This window comes from Atheta coriaria, unplaced genomic scaffold (genome assembly GCF_025399875.1).
Source record: "Atheta coriaria isolate IRGN ID8LTWV9N9 unplaced genomic scaffold, Caltech_Dcor_3.1 hic_scaffold_57_pilon, whole genome shotgun sequence".
Lineage (NCBI taxonomy): Eukaryota > Metazoa > Arthropoda > Insecta > Coleoptera > Staphylinidae > Dalotia > Dalotia coriaria.
In genome coordinates this window covers 100,945-116,011 of record NW_027045499.1, presented here as the reverse complement: position 1 = coordinate 116,011, position 15,067 = coordinate 100,945, and the positions used below count along the sequence as shown (strand labels likewise).

The 15,067-nt window shown below is 34.1% G+C and overlaps 1 protein-coding gene and 1 long non-coding RNA gene across 3 annotated transcripts; both read left to right on the top strand.

Annotated features, from left to right (window-relative positions):
- Positions 1 to 3,739: 3,739 nt before the first annotated feature.
- LOC135802826 (uncharacterized) lies at positions 3,740 to 4,734 on the top strand. The gene is given in 4 exon segments (XM_065316450.1): positions 3,740 to 3,965; positions 4,159 to 4,224; positions 4,227 to 4,442; positions 4,637 to 4,734. Coding segments are annotated over 4 exon segments (606 nt in total).
- Positions 4,735 to 7,387: 2,653 nt separating this feature from the next.
- LOC135802829 (uncharacterized) lies at positions 7,388 to 10,961 on the top strand. 2 transcript variants are annotated; one of them, XR_010550634.1, is made up of 6 exons: positions 7,388 to 7,850; positions 7,930 to 8,106; positions 8,164 to 8,414; positions 9,379 to 10,539; positions 10,605 to 10,721; positions 10,774 to 10,961. It is a non-coding gene; the product is annotated as an uncharacterized lncRNA (long non-coding RNA). The 2 variants fall into 2 exon arrangements; XR_010550633.1 differs by having other exon boundaries at positions 10,605 to 10,961.
- The last annotated feature ends 4,106 nt before the right edge of the window (positions 10,962 to 15,067 follow it).

Below are 15,067 nucleotides of genomic sequence, written 5' to 3'. Positions count from 1 at the left end.
CTCAGAGTTGGAAACAGAACTTTTCAAACGGTCACGGAAAGTTTGCCACGCATGACGCCTTATCCGCGAAAGCGTCATGCATGAACGGCATTAGTAACAGGGTTTGGAGCTCCTGCCAAAGAAATTTCGGGTTTGCATCTGCGGTAGCGCTGGGGTCCTTTAGCACTGTGTACGGCCAAGACGTACCGACCAGAACCAGAGTACAAATCGCCTTTAGTCTTCTAACTCGCTTCCGTACGTACGTTCGTTGCGTGGTGAACACAGAATCGCACCATTATACGCCGGGTGTGCGTGAGTTGGGTTGCGATTTTGCTTGAATTAGTTTTTTTTCCTTTGTTAATGTGTTTTACTGATTCGGGTCAATTTATTATTAATAACTAATTGCCAAGTCCATTTATACATTTATTTGTAACAACATTCCTGCATATGTAATGAAATTATGTGATCTTCTGCAATTACGATTAAATAAATGTAGAATTTTCTGTTTAAACTGACCTAAAGTGTTGGGGCACTTACATGATGAAACATTATAATCGTCGAAAGAAAGGATAAAACTTTAAGGGTTTCACAAAACTTTCCACTCTGCGACATGTTTCGCCACACTGTTATTAAAGATGACAATTTACTGGTCAATTTATTGGACTGAAGAATTTTCTTTTCATTCAATCCTAAATATGTTAGAAACTCAGCCACTGCGAAAGAATTTGTGTTGGACAGTCATAATAAATTCTTTAATTTCGTTGCTATATATAAGTTCAAAATTGGAATTAGTTTGTCATATTAAAATTGATGCAAATTTAAAAGTAATGGTAAGAAGCTTGAATAGAAATCATTGGAATTAATTTAATTACTTAAGTATTCTTCTAGTAGTAATATTTTTTCTGTTAGGGTAAAAGAGGGTAATGGGGGTCACTTAAGGAAAAACTCAAATATAATTTCAATTATAAACAAAATAATTATTGCAACCGCCTATAAGCATTGTTTACTTAAAAAACTATTATTTGATATAATTTTCAGCCACTTTAACAATCAATTTTGGATATTATTAAAGTTTAAAAAAAAACAGGTTTGACTCCCATTACACCGACATGCGGGTAATGGTGGTCACCCTGGGGACAATCGGAATCAAACGAAATCTAGCAGATATCGCAGACATAATATTCCGCTAAGTCCCACCCAGTGCATTCCACATGAGCCCATAGCCCACATGAGGTGCATCTGAACCACATTTCATTGTTTTTTTTTAAATCGTTGCACAATAGACATCTCTTTTCCGGGGGTAGCACTGGGGGGCTAGAACGGAGGTAGGGACGCCGTTTACGCGTTACTCGCAACTATTGTTTCGTGGTTATGTGGGTGACTCCCATTACCCGCTGACTCCCATTACCCTACTCTCCCCTATAGATTATTAATTAATGCGAAAACTAATATCGTTATTGATATGGATGTAAATATTTCTTCAATGGCTTGTATTTGGCAATTATTAGACGCCTTAGAAAATTGCTTTTTCTGCAGTGGAACTGGATACGATGACAAAAAGTATTCATGAATTTAGAGACACATTAATTTATAATAAGAAAGGAAATCATTATCACTACCAAATTTTATAGATGTTCAGTCACCCGTGCGGGTATATTATTGCCGGAGGAAAGGTATAAACGAAGAGTTATGGAGTACAGATGTATCACTTGTCGAAAATTGAGACATTTGATCCAAAAACGTAAAACACTGATAACAAATGAAGAAGTTCGATGGATGAATTTTAAACATAGTTATAAACGTAGAAAGCTCAATCGAGTTGTTCAAACGGCAAAGTTTTGTTTTTATTAAAATTTTAAATTGCATTACACAATTAAAAAATATTAATTGCTAATGAGCACTGTGAAATTGAAACCGCGTAAAGTTGTATTTATGTATTTGCTTGAAGTTTTAAACTTTATGTACGACAATTTCTAAAAATGAGAAATTTTGATAATTTCTTTTTTATGAATATGATTAATATTTTTATCTTCAACGTTGGACGTTGGCGTGATCGTTTCAAATAGTTTGTATTTATTTTCTCAACATTTTTGAATGTTTCCTTTTTAGAATAAGTATTTAAAATGGCAATTATTACAGTTAAGAAATAAATTTGCTGAAATTAAAGAAGAAGTTTTAGTTGAGAACATTTCAGATTTACCCGTTTTATAGCAAGAAACTGTTAAAAATTGTTTAATGGCTGCAAGAGTGAAGAGTCCTAAGCAACGTCGATATTCCGTTGAATGGATATATGAATGCCTTTTAATGATAATTAAAAGTAGTTCACTATATGAACACGTTCGGAAAAAAAATATTCTACCTTTACCATGTAAAGACACTTTAATGAGATACATTCAAAAACTTGATAGCGCCTTTGGATTTCCGAAGGCGATTTCTGATACCCTGAAATTCAAAGGTTCACGTATGGAAATCTATCAAAAGGGGCACTTTAATATACAATTCTTACGGCTCATTTGTTAACAAAACAATATTGATATTATGTTAATTATACATAAAAAATATATTTTATAGGTACGTTGTCAGTTGACGAAATAGCCCTTAGCGAAGTCATTGCATAATTGCATTAAACCGAAAAACATTGCTACTGGAAGGTTTTGTAGACCTTGGGGAATATACGCCTGACCACTTGAGACACACTAGAGCTGACCATGCGTTGGTTTTATGTTTCAACCCTTTCAGGAAAGTGGGTGCAAGTTGTGGGTCTATTTTTAAGCAAAGATTCAGTGACCAGCAAAATTCTTCAAAAATTGCTATTAGAATGTACAATTCAACTTGAAAAAGCTGGTTTTATGTTGACGGAATTGTATCAGATGCAGCCCAATGGAATCGCGGTCTATGGAAATTGCTTGGCATACGGGATAGAAATTATAATTGTGAACATCCGTACAATTTTTCTCGGCGTCTCTGGTTTTTTCTGATTTTCCACATTTATTAAAAAATTTAGGAACAAAATTATGGAACAGCCTGCATTCTGGGTAATATTGTAATATCGATAAACTGAAGTAATTTTTGTATTAATTCTTACAAACTCCGGAATTTAGAGACACATTAATTTATAATAAGAAAGGAAATCATTATCACTACCAAATTTTATAGATGTTCAGTCACCCGTGCGGGTATATTATTGCCGGAGGAAAGGTATAAACGAAGAGTTATGGAGTACAGATGTATCACTTGTCGAAAATTGAGACATTTGATCCAAAAACGTAAAACACTGATAACAAATGAAGAAGTTCGATGGATGAATTTTAAACATAGTTATAAACGTAGAAAGCTCAATCGAGTTGTTCAAACGGCAAAGTTTTGTTTTTATTAAAATTTTAAATTGCATTACACAATTAAAAAATATTAATTGCTAATGAGCACTGTGAAATTGAAACCGCGTAAAGTTGTATTTATGTATTTGCTTGAAGTTTTAAACTTTATGTACGACAATTTCTAAAAATGAGAAATTTTGATAATTTATTTTTTATGAATATGATTAATATTTTTATCTTCAACGTTGGACGTTGGCGTGATCGTTTCAAATAGTTTGTATTTATTTTCTCAACATTTTTGAATGTTTCCTTTTTAGAATAAGTATTTAAAATGGCAATTATTACAGTTAAGAAATAAATTTGCTGAAATTAAAGAAGAAGTTTTAGTTGAGAACATTTCAGATTTACCCGTTTTATAGCAAGAAACTGTTAAAAATTGTTTAATGGCTGCAAGAGTGAAGAGTCCTAAGCAACGTCGATATTCCGTTGAATGGATATATGAATGCCTTTTAATGATAATTAAAAGTAGTTCACTATATGAACACGTTCGGAAAAAAAATATTCTACCTTTACCATGTAAAGACACTTTAATGAGATACATTCAAAAACTTGATAGCGCCTTTGGATTTCCGAAGGCGATTTCTGATACCCTGAAATTCAAAGGTTCACGTATGGAAATCTATCAAAAAAGGGGCACTTTAATATACAATTCTTACGGCTCATTTGTTAACAAAAACAATATTGATATTATGTTAATTATACATAAAAAATATATTTTATAGGTACGTTGTCAGTTGACGAAATAGCCCTTAGCGAAGTCATTGCATAATTGCATTAAACCGAAAAACATTGCTACTGGAAGGTTTTGTAGACCTTGGGGAATATACGCCTGACCACTTGAGACACACTAGAGCTGACCATGCGTTGGTTTTATGTTTCAACCCTTTCAGGGAAAGTGGGTGCAAGTTGTGGGTCTATTTTTAAGCAAAGATTCAGTGACCAGCAAAATTTTTCAAAAATTGCTATTAGAATGTACAATTCAACTTGAAAAAGCTGGTTTTTATGTTGACGGAATTGTATCAGATGCAGCCCAATGGAATCGCGGTCTATGGAAATTGCTTGGCATACGGGATAGAAATTATAATTGTGAACATCCGTACAATTTTTCTCGGCGTCTCTGGTTTTTTTCTGATTTTCCACATTTATTAAAAAAATTTAGGAACAAAATTATGGAACAACCTGCATTCTGGGCAATATTGTAATATCGATAAACTGAAGTAATTTTTATATTAATTCTTACAAACTCCGCGCTCTGTTACAACATGAAAATTATTTAAAAGCTAATCTAAAAATGGCATATAAATTGACTCCTCACCATCTTAAACCCGAGGGCTACCAAAAGATGAATGTTCCATTAGCTACAGAAGTATGTGCATGAATGTATATGAAGTACTGTATGTGAATCTATGATTTACAATAAAGTACTTAAAATAAACCTTGATAACTCAATATCAATAATCAATTTCTTAAAGCTATTCTCTGAGTCTGCCTCAAATGCAATGAAGATATTGAAAGATGAAACCAATTCAAGTGAATTACATGACTGACAGTACCATAACTTTTATCGAGAAATTAAACAAATTAATTAAAGCTCCCGCTGATGCTTTAAGACCTGTTGATGTTAATGTTTCGAGAAAGGTACACCCTAAATATTCTTCAAACGATTTTGTTGGATTATTTGAAATTTATTATTAATAACTCGCCATAACTTCTTACTTTTTGATAGGCTATTTGTTGACTTCGATACTTTCGTAAGGAATTGGGAAAAATAGAAGAAGCTAAACGAAGGAAAAAAGATGGTGAGTCAATCGACGTAGAGAAGCTGAAAAGCTTCTATTTGTCAATAACAACAAGTACCCTGACTGGACTAAAAATTTCCCTTGGATCTACGTAAGAATTAATAGATTTTTTACATTACGAATGTAATTACGATTATCTAATGACCTCTCGATTAACACAAGATATGCTTGAAGTGAGGTTGTTGTGAATTTTTCGTTACTGTTTCACTAATAAGTTTAAAAGTAACTCTTAAGAAAATTTGTCTTCTTCAATATAATTGTAATTAATTCTAATCATTTAATAACGCAATTATATAATTTTAAAAACTTTTTGGTATTGCTAAGAAGTGCGTGTGGGTCCAATGATCATCCTGACCCTATTTTATTTTCACAAATGTTCCGATTGCTCTGCTCCTTTTCATTGGCAACACCTCCAAAAGGATCCAATGTGACTGCAGGAGAGTTGTTATGTTCCTTAATGCAGACTAGGGAATTGTTTGAAGCAAGTAATGCAAATAAGGACAACTGGAGCAAAAAAACTTATTCAATCATTGAAAATGCATCTGGAAATCTTAGCAATACAGAAGGAAATTCCAGTGATGACAATGACAATGAAGTAGTATTAAGCTCGGTGGACCATGATTATGACATTGCTCAAACTAGCAACTATGTCATTTCCTATATTGCGGGATATAAATATATATAGCCCGTAAAATAGGTAGATTTTCCAAATGCTTCGATTGTACGAAAACTATGCACACAACAACAGTGAAAGCTCGTGACAAATATATAACATATATGGACAAAGGGGCGTTAATTTATCCAAGTGAATCGTTGTTTCATTTAATTTCAAGATTGGAAGAAATTGTGCTAATGGTGGTAGGCACAAAAACAGTCAAAATTGATACCATGTTTGAAATACTGGACGACGTTTTAAAAGGGAAAATCACAATTTTTGTTGGCTGTGAAGACCACAAAAAAGATTTAACCAAAAAAATAATTAATAATTTTTTAATAATGCGAGGACATTTTCTAGCCAAATGTTTCAACAAAAGTGCGACCGAGAGGACAGTTCAAACTAAAAAATGTCGGAAGCTTTCTAAATTATATTAATAAAAAATTATAGCAATTTGTATTTATTTACTTAATTTATTTATAAACCTTTTCTTCGCATTCATCTTTTTTTATAATTTTTGAATAAAATGGTGCGGTAATATCTGATTTTTTTAGCTTTTCAGATTATCTCTTGTTTCATTTTGATTTTTTTCCGGCGCATAGTGGCGCGCTCTATTGACGAATGTTCTGTTCCCTAGATTTTGACCATTAATTTAACATGACGTTCGGTCTCCTGTGTATCTATACTTCGTGTTATCTGTGATCACTAAGAAGTATTGCATGTGACACATTTCGGAGTATTTTAGTGGGTGGCTAAAGTGCATGGAAACGAAGATACTTTGGTCACCCGAGCTGAACCCCACACATCGCCCTATCACTAGGGTGACAGTTCTGTTCAGGAGAATTTTTTGCGCCGACTATAAAATAGGCAGGAACAAAAAAATAACACATTCCAAACTTTTTTGACAGAACAAAGTCTGTTGAGTCCGCTAGAATATTACAAAGTGTAAGTGCAGCCATATTTTGCCCATATTTCAGTACTTTCTTTTGGTTTAGGGTTTCATATAAAATCCGTCAATAAAAATTAAGTAGCGGGAAAAGTAACTCACAAGGCTTACCAACAAAATGAATATTTTTACTTAAGTAAAACTTCTATATTTTACACCCCCAAATTTCAATTTAAAAATTGCTTTTTGGTCCAAATTAAGAAAACTGGTTTCTAAATTGGACCACGCGGTTTCCTAAATTGACCATGTGCTTTCAAACGGCAATTGGACACAATAGGTAAATTTTAGATTTAGAACTAAATACAAGTATATTTTGTATAAAACCAAAGTGCGTACTTTTATACACTGATCATTTTGAAGATTTGTGCTCGTCCATGCTTCTTTCTAGGAGGTCACAAAAAAAAAAGATATACGTTTTCCTGTTAAAATCTGGTGTCTGTTCGGTCCCAACTTGGGTAACCTGTGGTTCTTAATTAGTTAGACACTGTCCTACGAGATGGGGGGAATATCATAATATCTACGCCAAGTTAATATACGAGTAAGCTACTTGAGATTCTAATCCTACGTAGACGAAGTCGCCGTCACATGCTTGTTTTATATAAAATAATCAATACAGAGAAGAAAAAATTGCTCCGGAGAAGCTAATTAATGAGCAGGATGTGCTCAGATATATTTTTGGTTGTTGAAACAATCCAATAGGCAATTTAGCTCCAGCTGATTGTCAATTACGGTAAATCTCGTAGATAATTTATTCGTGAGCAACTTCTTTGGAGCAAGCCATCATTACGAAGATACCATCCCGTTCTGTTCTCGGCCGGATTGTCCTTACTGATCTGCGCATATGGTCAAGCGTATGATACTCCGTTGTACGTGTTGGGTCACATATAGATTTATGGTGCCGAAATAGCGACTACGAATTGTCCACTGTCTCCAAGAGATCGTTGTCATAAAATGTACCTCAATTTGACATGAAAGTTTGGTTCGCCCAATATCGTCTCTGTGTTTGTCTCGTGTATCTATACTTCGTGATCTCACTAAAACTCGAAAACTGATTTGGCTAATTTTAGTTTCGAAAAAACAAAAGAATTTAGAAGGTAAGAAAATTATAAGTACCTATATATACTCATTATATTCATAGTGATGTCATACAAAGTACATACAAAGAATTTATAGATGGTTGAATACACATCATATAGATATGTTCTGTAAATACCGATAAGAACACACAACACACTTTAGTAAAATTGATGTAGAGACAGACGGCAGTGATAAATTGCCGAACAGGCGTTTAAAAAGTGGTAGCAGTTGTGTGGTAACTTTCAAACATTCAAATATCACCGTTAAAATGAGGTAAGAGAAAAATTATTTTATAATAGATATATGTAATTTTAAAAGTTGATATTTTAGTTTTATCAGACATGAATTACCTATTGCCACGAGAGATCGGTCCTTAGAATGTCAACAGAATTTAGACTTTAAACACCCGGATGAGAGTTGTTTCGGGGTTAATTGAGGCTATTCGTCGGGAAACCAGAAGGGGGTCTTAAAAATATTAAAACCATAGTCAAACGAAATAAAAGATGAATATCTTTCGCTGAGTGGGAAATATTTATTGGGGCAAAATATTCCAATTACTTATAACATCAGCGAGTTCATTGGTAAGTCTTTGCTTACATTGCGGTTTTATTCTCCTGGTATTGGAAAGCAACTGCAAATAGGTGGCTATAAAACAAATATATTTAAATATATGATGAGACATTTGGACGCAATTTTAAACTGTCAAGATCCAACTAATGAAATATTATTATATCATATCAATCAAGTAATATTTATAGTTAATGATGTAAAATACTTGTATCGTCGTGAATTTAAAATGCTGCCGTGGATCATAATAATATCTTATATTATTTAGTACAATATATTAAAAATTGACTCATATCAATTATTTAATGACATATGATAACTTCATTGATTATATTAAATTATTCAAAACTCGCCTAGAGAATATCAATTCTACAAAAATGGTGCAAGATAAGAATATACAAAATATATAAATATGATTTTGAAGATACTTATGATATTACAAGACCTACTTACGATTTGAAAAGAAAGGAGAAGTTCTTCTCATCTGACAAAATAAGTTTTCTGAGGAAATATACGAATATTGCAAGTGGTTGGTGAATGCTTTAAAAGTACAGACTTAACTCCAAGTATTACTTCTCGTCTAAATAAAGGTTTGAGATCGCAATATTCAAACGAACTTAGAGACTTGGCTGAGCTAAGAAACACTTTATCTCACTTAACAGCAATACCAGACTGTACTCAAGATACCATAAACCATGTAGAAGAGTGCACCACAAAAAAGAAAAATAATTTTAGGGCTATAATGACAATATTCATAATAAATATGCCCAAGGCAAGTGGCGACGGGAAACAATTGCATTCTAAATGGCTTGAATGTATAATGCTATCCAACCTTTAATTCTTTTTTCCAAAAACGGCCAAATTAATGCTATAAAGCAAGAAATTGCAAATGCACCACAATTGTCAAATACTGATTGCTTAAAACAATTAGAAAATACTCTCAATCATAATAAAAACCAAGATTATATTGAATTTTAGCTGAAAAACAACCCAGATTGAATGGAAATTTTAAATGGTTCACGGAAAATTATTCGACACTAACTGGCCGACAACTCAGAAACCATCTTGCACATGGAGATCCAATTGTGGAATTAATGGACGTGGATATAAAAACGGCAGCCAGACACACAGCTATAATGCTGATTAAAGAACTGCAAGTTGAGAGCAGAGATAAGATCGAAAAGATAACAAAAATGCCCGCAATTGATGTGATGGAGAATATTGACTATTGTCAAATAACAAATTTTAACAAAGAAAAGAAAATGTTTGATATTACTACTGAAGGTGACGTGCTCGTATTTAGAGACTACTCAGAAACTATTAGCTCAGAATGGGTGAACTGGCAAGATTTCAATAAGAAGAATGCATTTCAATGTGCGGCAGAAAACCAGAATGATTATCTAGTGTTATTAGAATTTATTCAGAATAAAAATCCAAACTATATTAAACAATTAAAGACAGACTATAATTTACTATTTCAAGTTGTAGATCAAAACAATTTTAAAATAGCAAAACGCATTACCGAATTGTATTTTTGTGAATTGCTAGGGATCAACAGAAAACAATTGCAACCCAATGATAATAATCATTTATTGGGATTGTGTGGCCAATTAATAAAAATTGTATTGGATATCATTAATTACATCGAATTTGAAGACCTGCACAAGCATATACCTATCAATAGTATGATTGCTTCATTGTATCATATAGCGAACATATGTGAAGCAAAAAAAATGACGAAATATCTTATCAGCATTGGAAAGAACTTCAAATTCAAAAATACATGTAATAGACCAGTGTTAACAGTGGACCAAGAAATTGAGTTCAACTTGGCAAAACTTAATAACAACAAGAATAAAATATTTATATAGAATTATGGAAGATTATATAAAGTGGACAGTAGATAAATTAAAAGATTATATAAAAAATGCATCATATATGTTGGAACCAAGTTTTTTCAAATATGATTTGAATTGCTTGTGTTTTGCTGTCAAAAGTAACAACCCCGAAATGGTTAAACAAGTGTATCAATGCCTTTCAGTATTGTTACATACAAAGGATCATAATGGCAAAACACCTTTAGAAGATGTTGCCGCCAAGGGGAATCGTGTGGAGGAATTTTATGTTTTAATAAAACAGGTAACCTACTATACTCGTATGAGATATTAATTTTTTTGGACAGTTTGAAAATTCTTATATTTTAGGCTATCAATAATTCTTCAAAACATTCACAAATGTTTAAGACCGTGGTCAATAAAATTATTAATTTGCGTGAGTCATATTTTTGGAGATAACAAAGGCGTGGCCCAATAATGAGCAGTGTATTACTGTCTACCTAGAAATGAGTGAACATGTCTAATGCATTTTTTCTAGTAAATTGGCGCAAAGCATTTTAGGGTACTGCTAAGTCCAATGAGCACTTAATTAACATCTGGGCACAAACAGTGATTTACACCATTTCAGTTTCCTGATAAGTCGCACGTTTTCAAAGAGTGCATATGGTTTGTTATAGACATGTTTGACATGTTTGACCAAAAATTGACTGCCCAACCGTAATATAATATCGCAAACCAATTAAAATCCATTTTAACCCATAAGGTATTAAGGTTCTCATTTTGGTTATTTTCGAATTATTTTCTATGGTAATCCAAAACATAGTCCAAATAAATAAAAAAAAAACAATCCTGCCGAATTTTGGTTTTTAATAGCAAAATTATGGCGGCTCCAAAAAAAAGTTGTGAGCATATGTTGTCAACTAATTTATTCATTTTCATTCTTGTTTTGACTCGCATTAGTTTAATTTCTTTTCAATTTAAATTCTGATGTTTCTGGATCATATCGAAATTGTTGCTCTCTATGGCCAATAAAAGAAAGTCGTGAAATTGATTATAACTTCAGTTTTGTCCTTGAATAATGTTTCAATTAATAGAGTTAGCAAACGATCATAAAAAACTTTTCGTAGAGCGTTAAATTTCCTGCAGAAATATGTCAAACTCATACTAAAAAAATTGGTCTTTTGAAGAGTTACAAAATTCAATAGATACCGAAGAATTTTACCAATGTTATTTCCATTTAGAAATGTGGCTGCTGTGAATATTACCAGAATTTTTTTATAGTTGAAACCAATTTAAGACTATTGTCAAAAAATATTTAAAAAAAAACAACAAATAAGGACCACTGATGACTTTCGTCATTTTAGGATAAATGGACAGGTAGACAAATTTAACGAATATATGCAAAATGCCGCAGACCTGTTAGAGCCAAGTCGCTTCAGCGATGGAATGAATTGCTTGCATTTGGCGGTCCTAAGTTTCAATCCCGAGATGATTAAGCAAGTATATCTACGCTTCCCCCAGTTATTAATGACCACAAATGTCAAAAATAAGACACCTTTAAATATTGTTTTAAAAAGAAAAATATTTCCGTACTTAAGACGATAATTGTTGAAGCGACAGCCAGCATAGCGTCCGTTCCTACGGTTGTTGTTGTGAGGATCCGAGCGTGCGCGAAACAACTGAGCGACGACAGTCGTGATCAAGTGTGCGTCTCTAGAAAGTGTTGACGGTTGTGGCATGATTATATTTTTCAGTATCGATCTCACTTGCGATCAACACATAACCACAATAATAAATTTGGTACCAGGTGGAACTGGCAAGACCTTCCTCATGTCAATAGTTTTAGCCACTGTTCGTGCGAGATCCAACATTGCGGTTGCAGTTGCATCTTATGGAATAGCAGCCACATTGATGGAAGGATGCCGTACAGCTCACTCAGCATTAAAATTGCCGTTAAAAAATTTTCAAACTATTGAAGAACCAACATGTAATATTGCAAAACACTCCGTAATGGCCAAAGTTTTATCAACATCAAAAATTATCATCTGAGATGAATGCACAATGGCGCATAAACATGCATTGGAAGCACTTAACCGAACAAAAGGTCTACGCAATGACTCAAGATGTTTTGGAGGTGCAATGATTTAACTGTTTCCGCCAAATACTGCCAGTAATTCCAAGATCAACTGTTGCCGACGAAATAAACACGCTTGTCTCAAATCATCAAATCTATTGCGATATATGAAGAAGCTTGAGCTGAGAATAAACATGAGAGTTGCATTGCTGAACGATACATCTGGAGAAGATTTCTCTGAGCAATTGCTGACTATGGGTAATGGGTCGAGTACCTGTCGACGAATCGAGCTGATTGCGAGCGGATTGATTTCATTTCCTCCGAATTTCTGTAACTTTGTCTCATCGAAACACGAACTCATCAGGTATCATTTTACTAACCACAAAAACAATGAATGGTTGAGTGAGCGATCAATTTTGGCAGCAAAGAATCTAGATGTAGATGACTTAAACTACATAATTCAGAATGAGATCACTGGTACACTGCATTCATCCAAATCTATTCACCGTGTAACAAATGAATGAAGTTACCAACTATCCAATTGAAAGTTGGTTCCGCAGTAATCATGCTTAGAAATAAACCAACCAAAACTGTGCAACGAAACGCGTTTGGCGGTAAGCAAATTAATGTGATCTACGCAACGAACGAACCTCTATAATTATCGTAAAATGAAATGATAAACCCTTAAGCAAATGGCAGCTTAAGGCGATAGTTAAAGTTGGACGAAGTATATTTTTCACTTTATAAATAAACTATTAGTTAACCCGGCAAACGTTGTTTGCCATATAAAAATATTTCAAGTTTTAGATAGCCTTAGTGTAGACAAAATCAGTAACATACATATTGCGGCAAGTGGGCATGTAAAACTTGATTAACTGAACTAATCGTGCCGTAATAATTTAAAATTAATACTGAAAATCAAAACATAAAATGAATCGCAAAATGTTGGTAAATCATCACCAACACCCAGACCAGCGCTAATTTTTCTTAATATGTTTGTTAAAGTCTAAGGGTGGTTTCTTTACGGCGACAAATTGAATAATTACCGGAAAAACGGTAAAGCTGAATTTTTCTTTTTTCAATCGATTAAACCCCGACAATTCCGGGGTGTTTTAAAGTGCGTCCCACTACAATTTTATTCTTGAAAGGCAAGTGAAAGTTCGTGGAAGCGCCGCCCCGTCAACGGGGGTGACCGTTCTCGTTCAGGAGAATTTTGTAACTGACTATAGAGAGGAACAAAAATCTGCCGCCACATCCAAATTCTTAAATAGAACGAAGTCTGTTGGGTCCGCTAGTTATGAATAAAATAGTAATAATTAATAGTTAATATGTTAAGTATTGAGATAGCGCTAAATATGATAATTGTAAATCGTGACTACCTCCTGATACACATACACCATGCCTGCAATGATGGCCGTGATAACCGTGCAGGGAGGAGAGAGTAGTTCCTATTGTGTGGTTGAAATATTACACCACCTCTGCCCTATTCCTTCGAGCGGGATGAAAACGAAATTACCAAAATAGCCCAGTCATTTTGGTAGTTTTATGGAAAATATGCGGGATTGCTGAAAATTGGTATTCATAGATTTCGAGGTGCCTTTACGTACTCGCAACTGCCGCACCTCGTATCTTTGTCTGCTTGAGCCACCATCTTTGAAAATGGTGCCAAAAAAAGTGTTTTTTGACCATACTCCTTTCCGGACTCATTTTACGATATATATATATCTATATAATAAATTAAACTAGAGAAAAGTACCATTTTCTTGTAACACTAGTCGGCCGGCGCCGCAAAATTACTTCAACATTAATTTTGCCAAAACTCATTTCCACACCACACCACAGAGTACGCAGGCGTTTATTTTTACCGGCGGTATCCCGCAAGGGCCTAATCCACACGCACTATTCCGGGCAAAATTCACGGATTGTTCTCCGATACGCCTTCGCGATTGACCACAAGTGTTCTGATAATTGTCTTCAGGACCGATCGAAATATCATGCGCGCAAATTTCTTTCCAAATTATCCGTGGATAATACTGTCGCCAACGTACCCCGGTTCTTGAGTTCATCATGCCGCGTGCTCAAACGGTAATCGCTTCTTCCCTCCTTATCGCTACTATCTTGGGGTGATGGAACTCTGCGAATTATCAAGAAAAATCGCAATTTGTTCAGATAATACGGAGTGAACTTCATTCCAGTTCCTTCTGCAGCCGGCTTTCTGACACTTTGCATTTGGTAAGATATTAGTTTTTAATACCACGTTTCGGGAGCTGGGCCTCGGGCGGTACAACAGGAATTACCTATCGGTTTTTCTTCCATCCCCATTTCTGTTCTTGCATTTAGTTCATTCCTAATACTCACTATTTAACTTGGTGCTAAAAGTTCTCCTGAAACAAATGTTGTCGGACTGCAACTTCAGTTGGTGGTGTAAAGGATGCAATATTAAATTTATTTTGTATGCTGATTTTGTGAAGTTGGTATACCCATAGATGCTTGAAGACATATTTTGCTGCTTTCTATACATCAACAACTGTATAATTTAAGATGAAGAATTCGCCAGCTAAAGCAATGCGATCTCTGTACCAGCCTCATTGAATATCTTGATAACTTCCTTTTTAAATCTGCGTTGATTTTGCGAGTACATTAATTTTAATTTTCCTGATGAAAGAGTGCAGATGTTACCACAGCCACAAAAAAGCATGTAAGAATTAAGGTGATCTGCCGCTGTTTTTGACGATCATTGGTTGAATATAAAATTTGC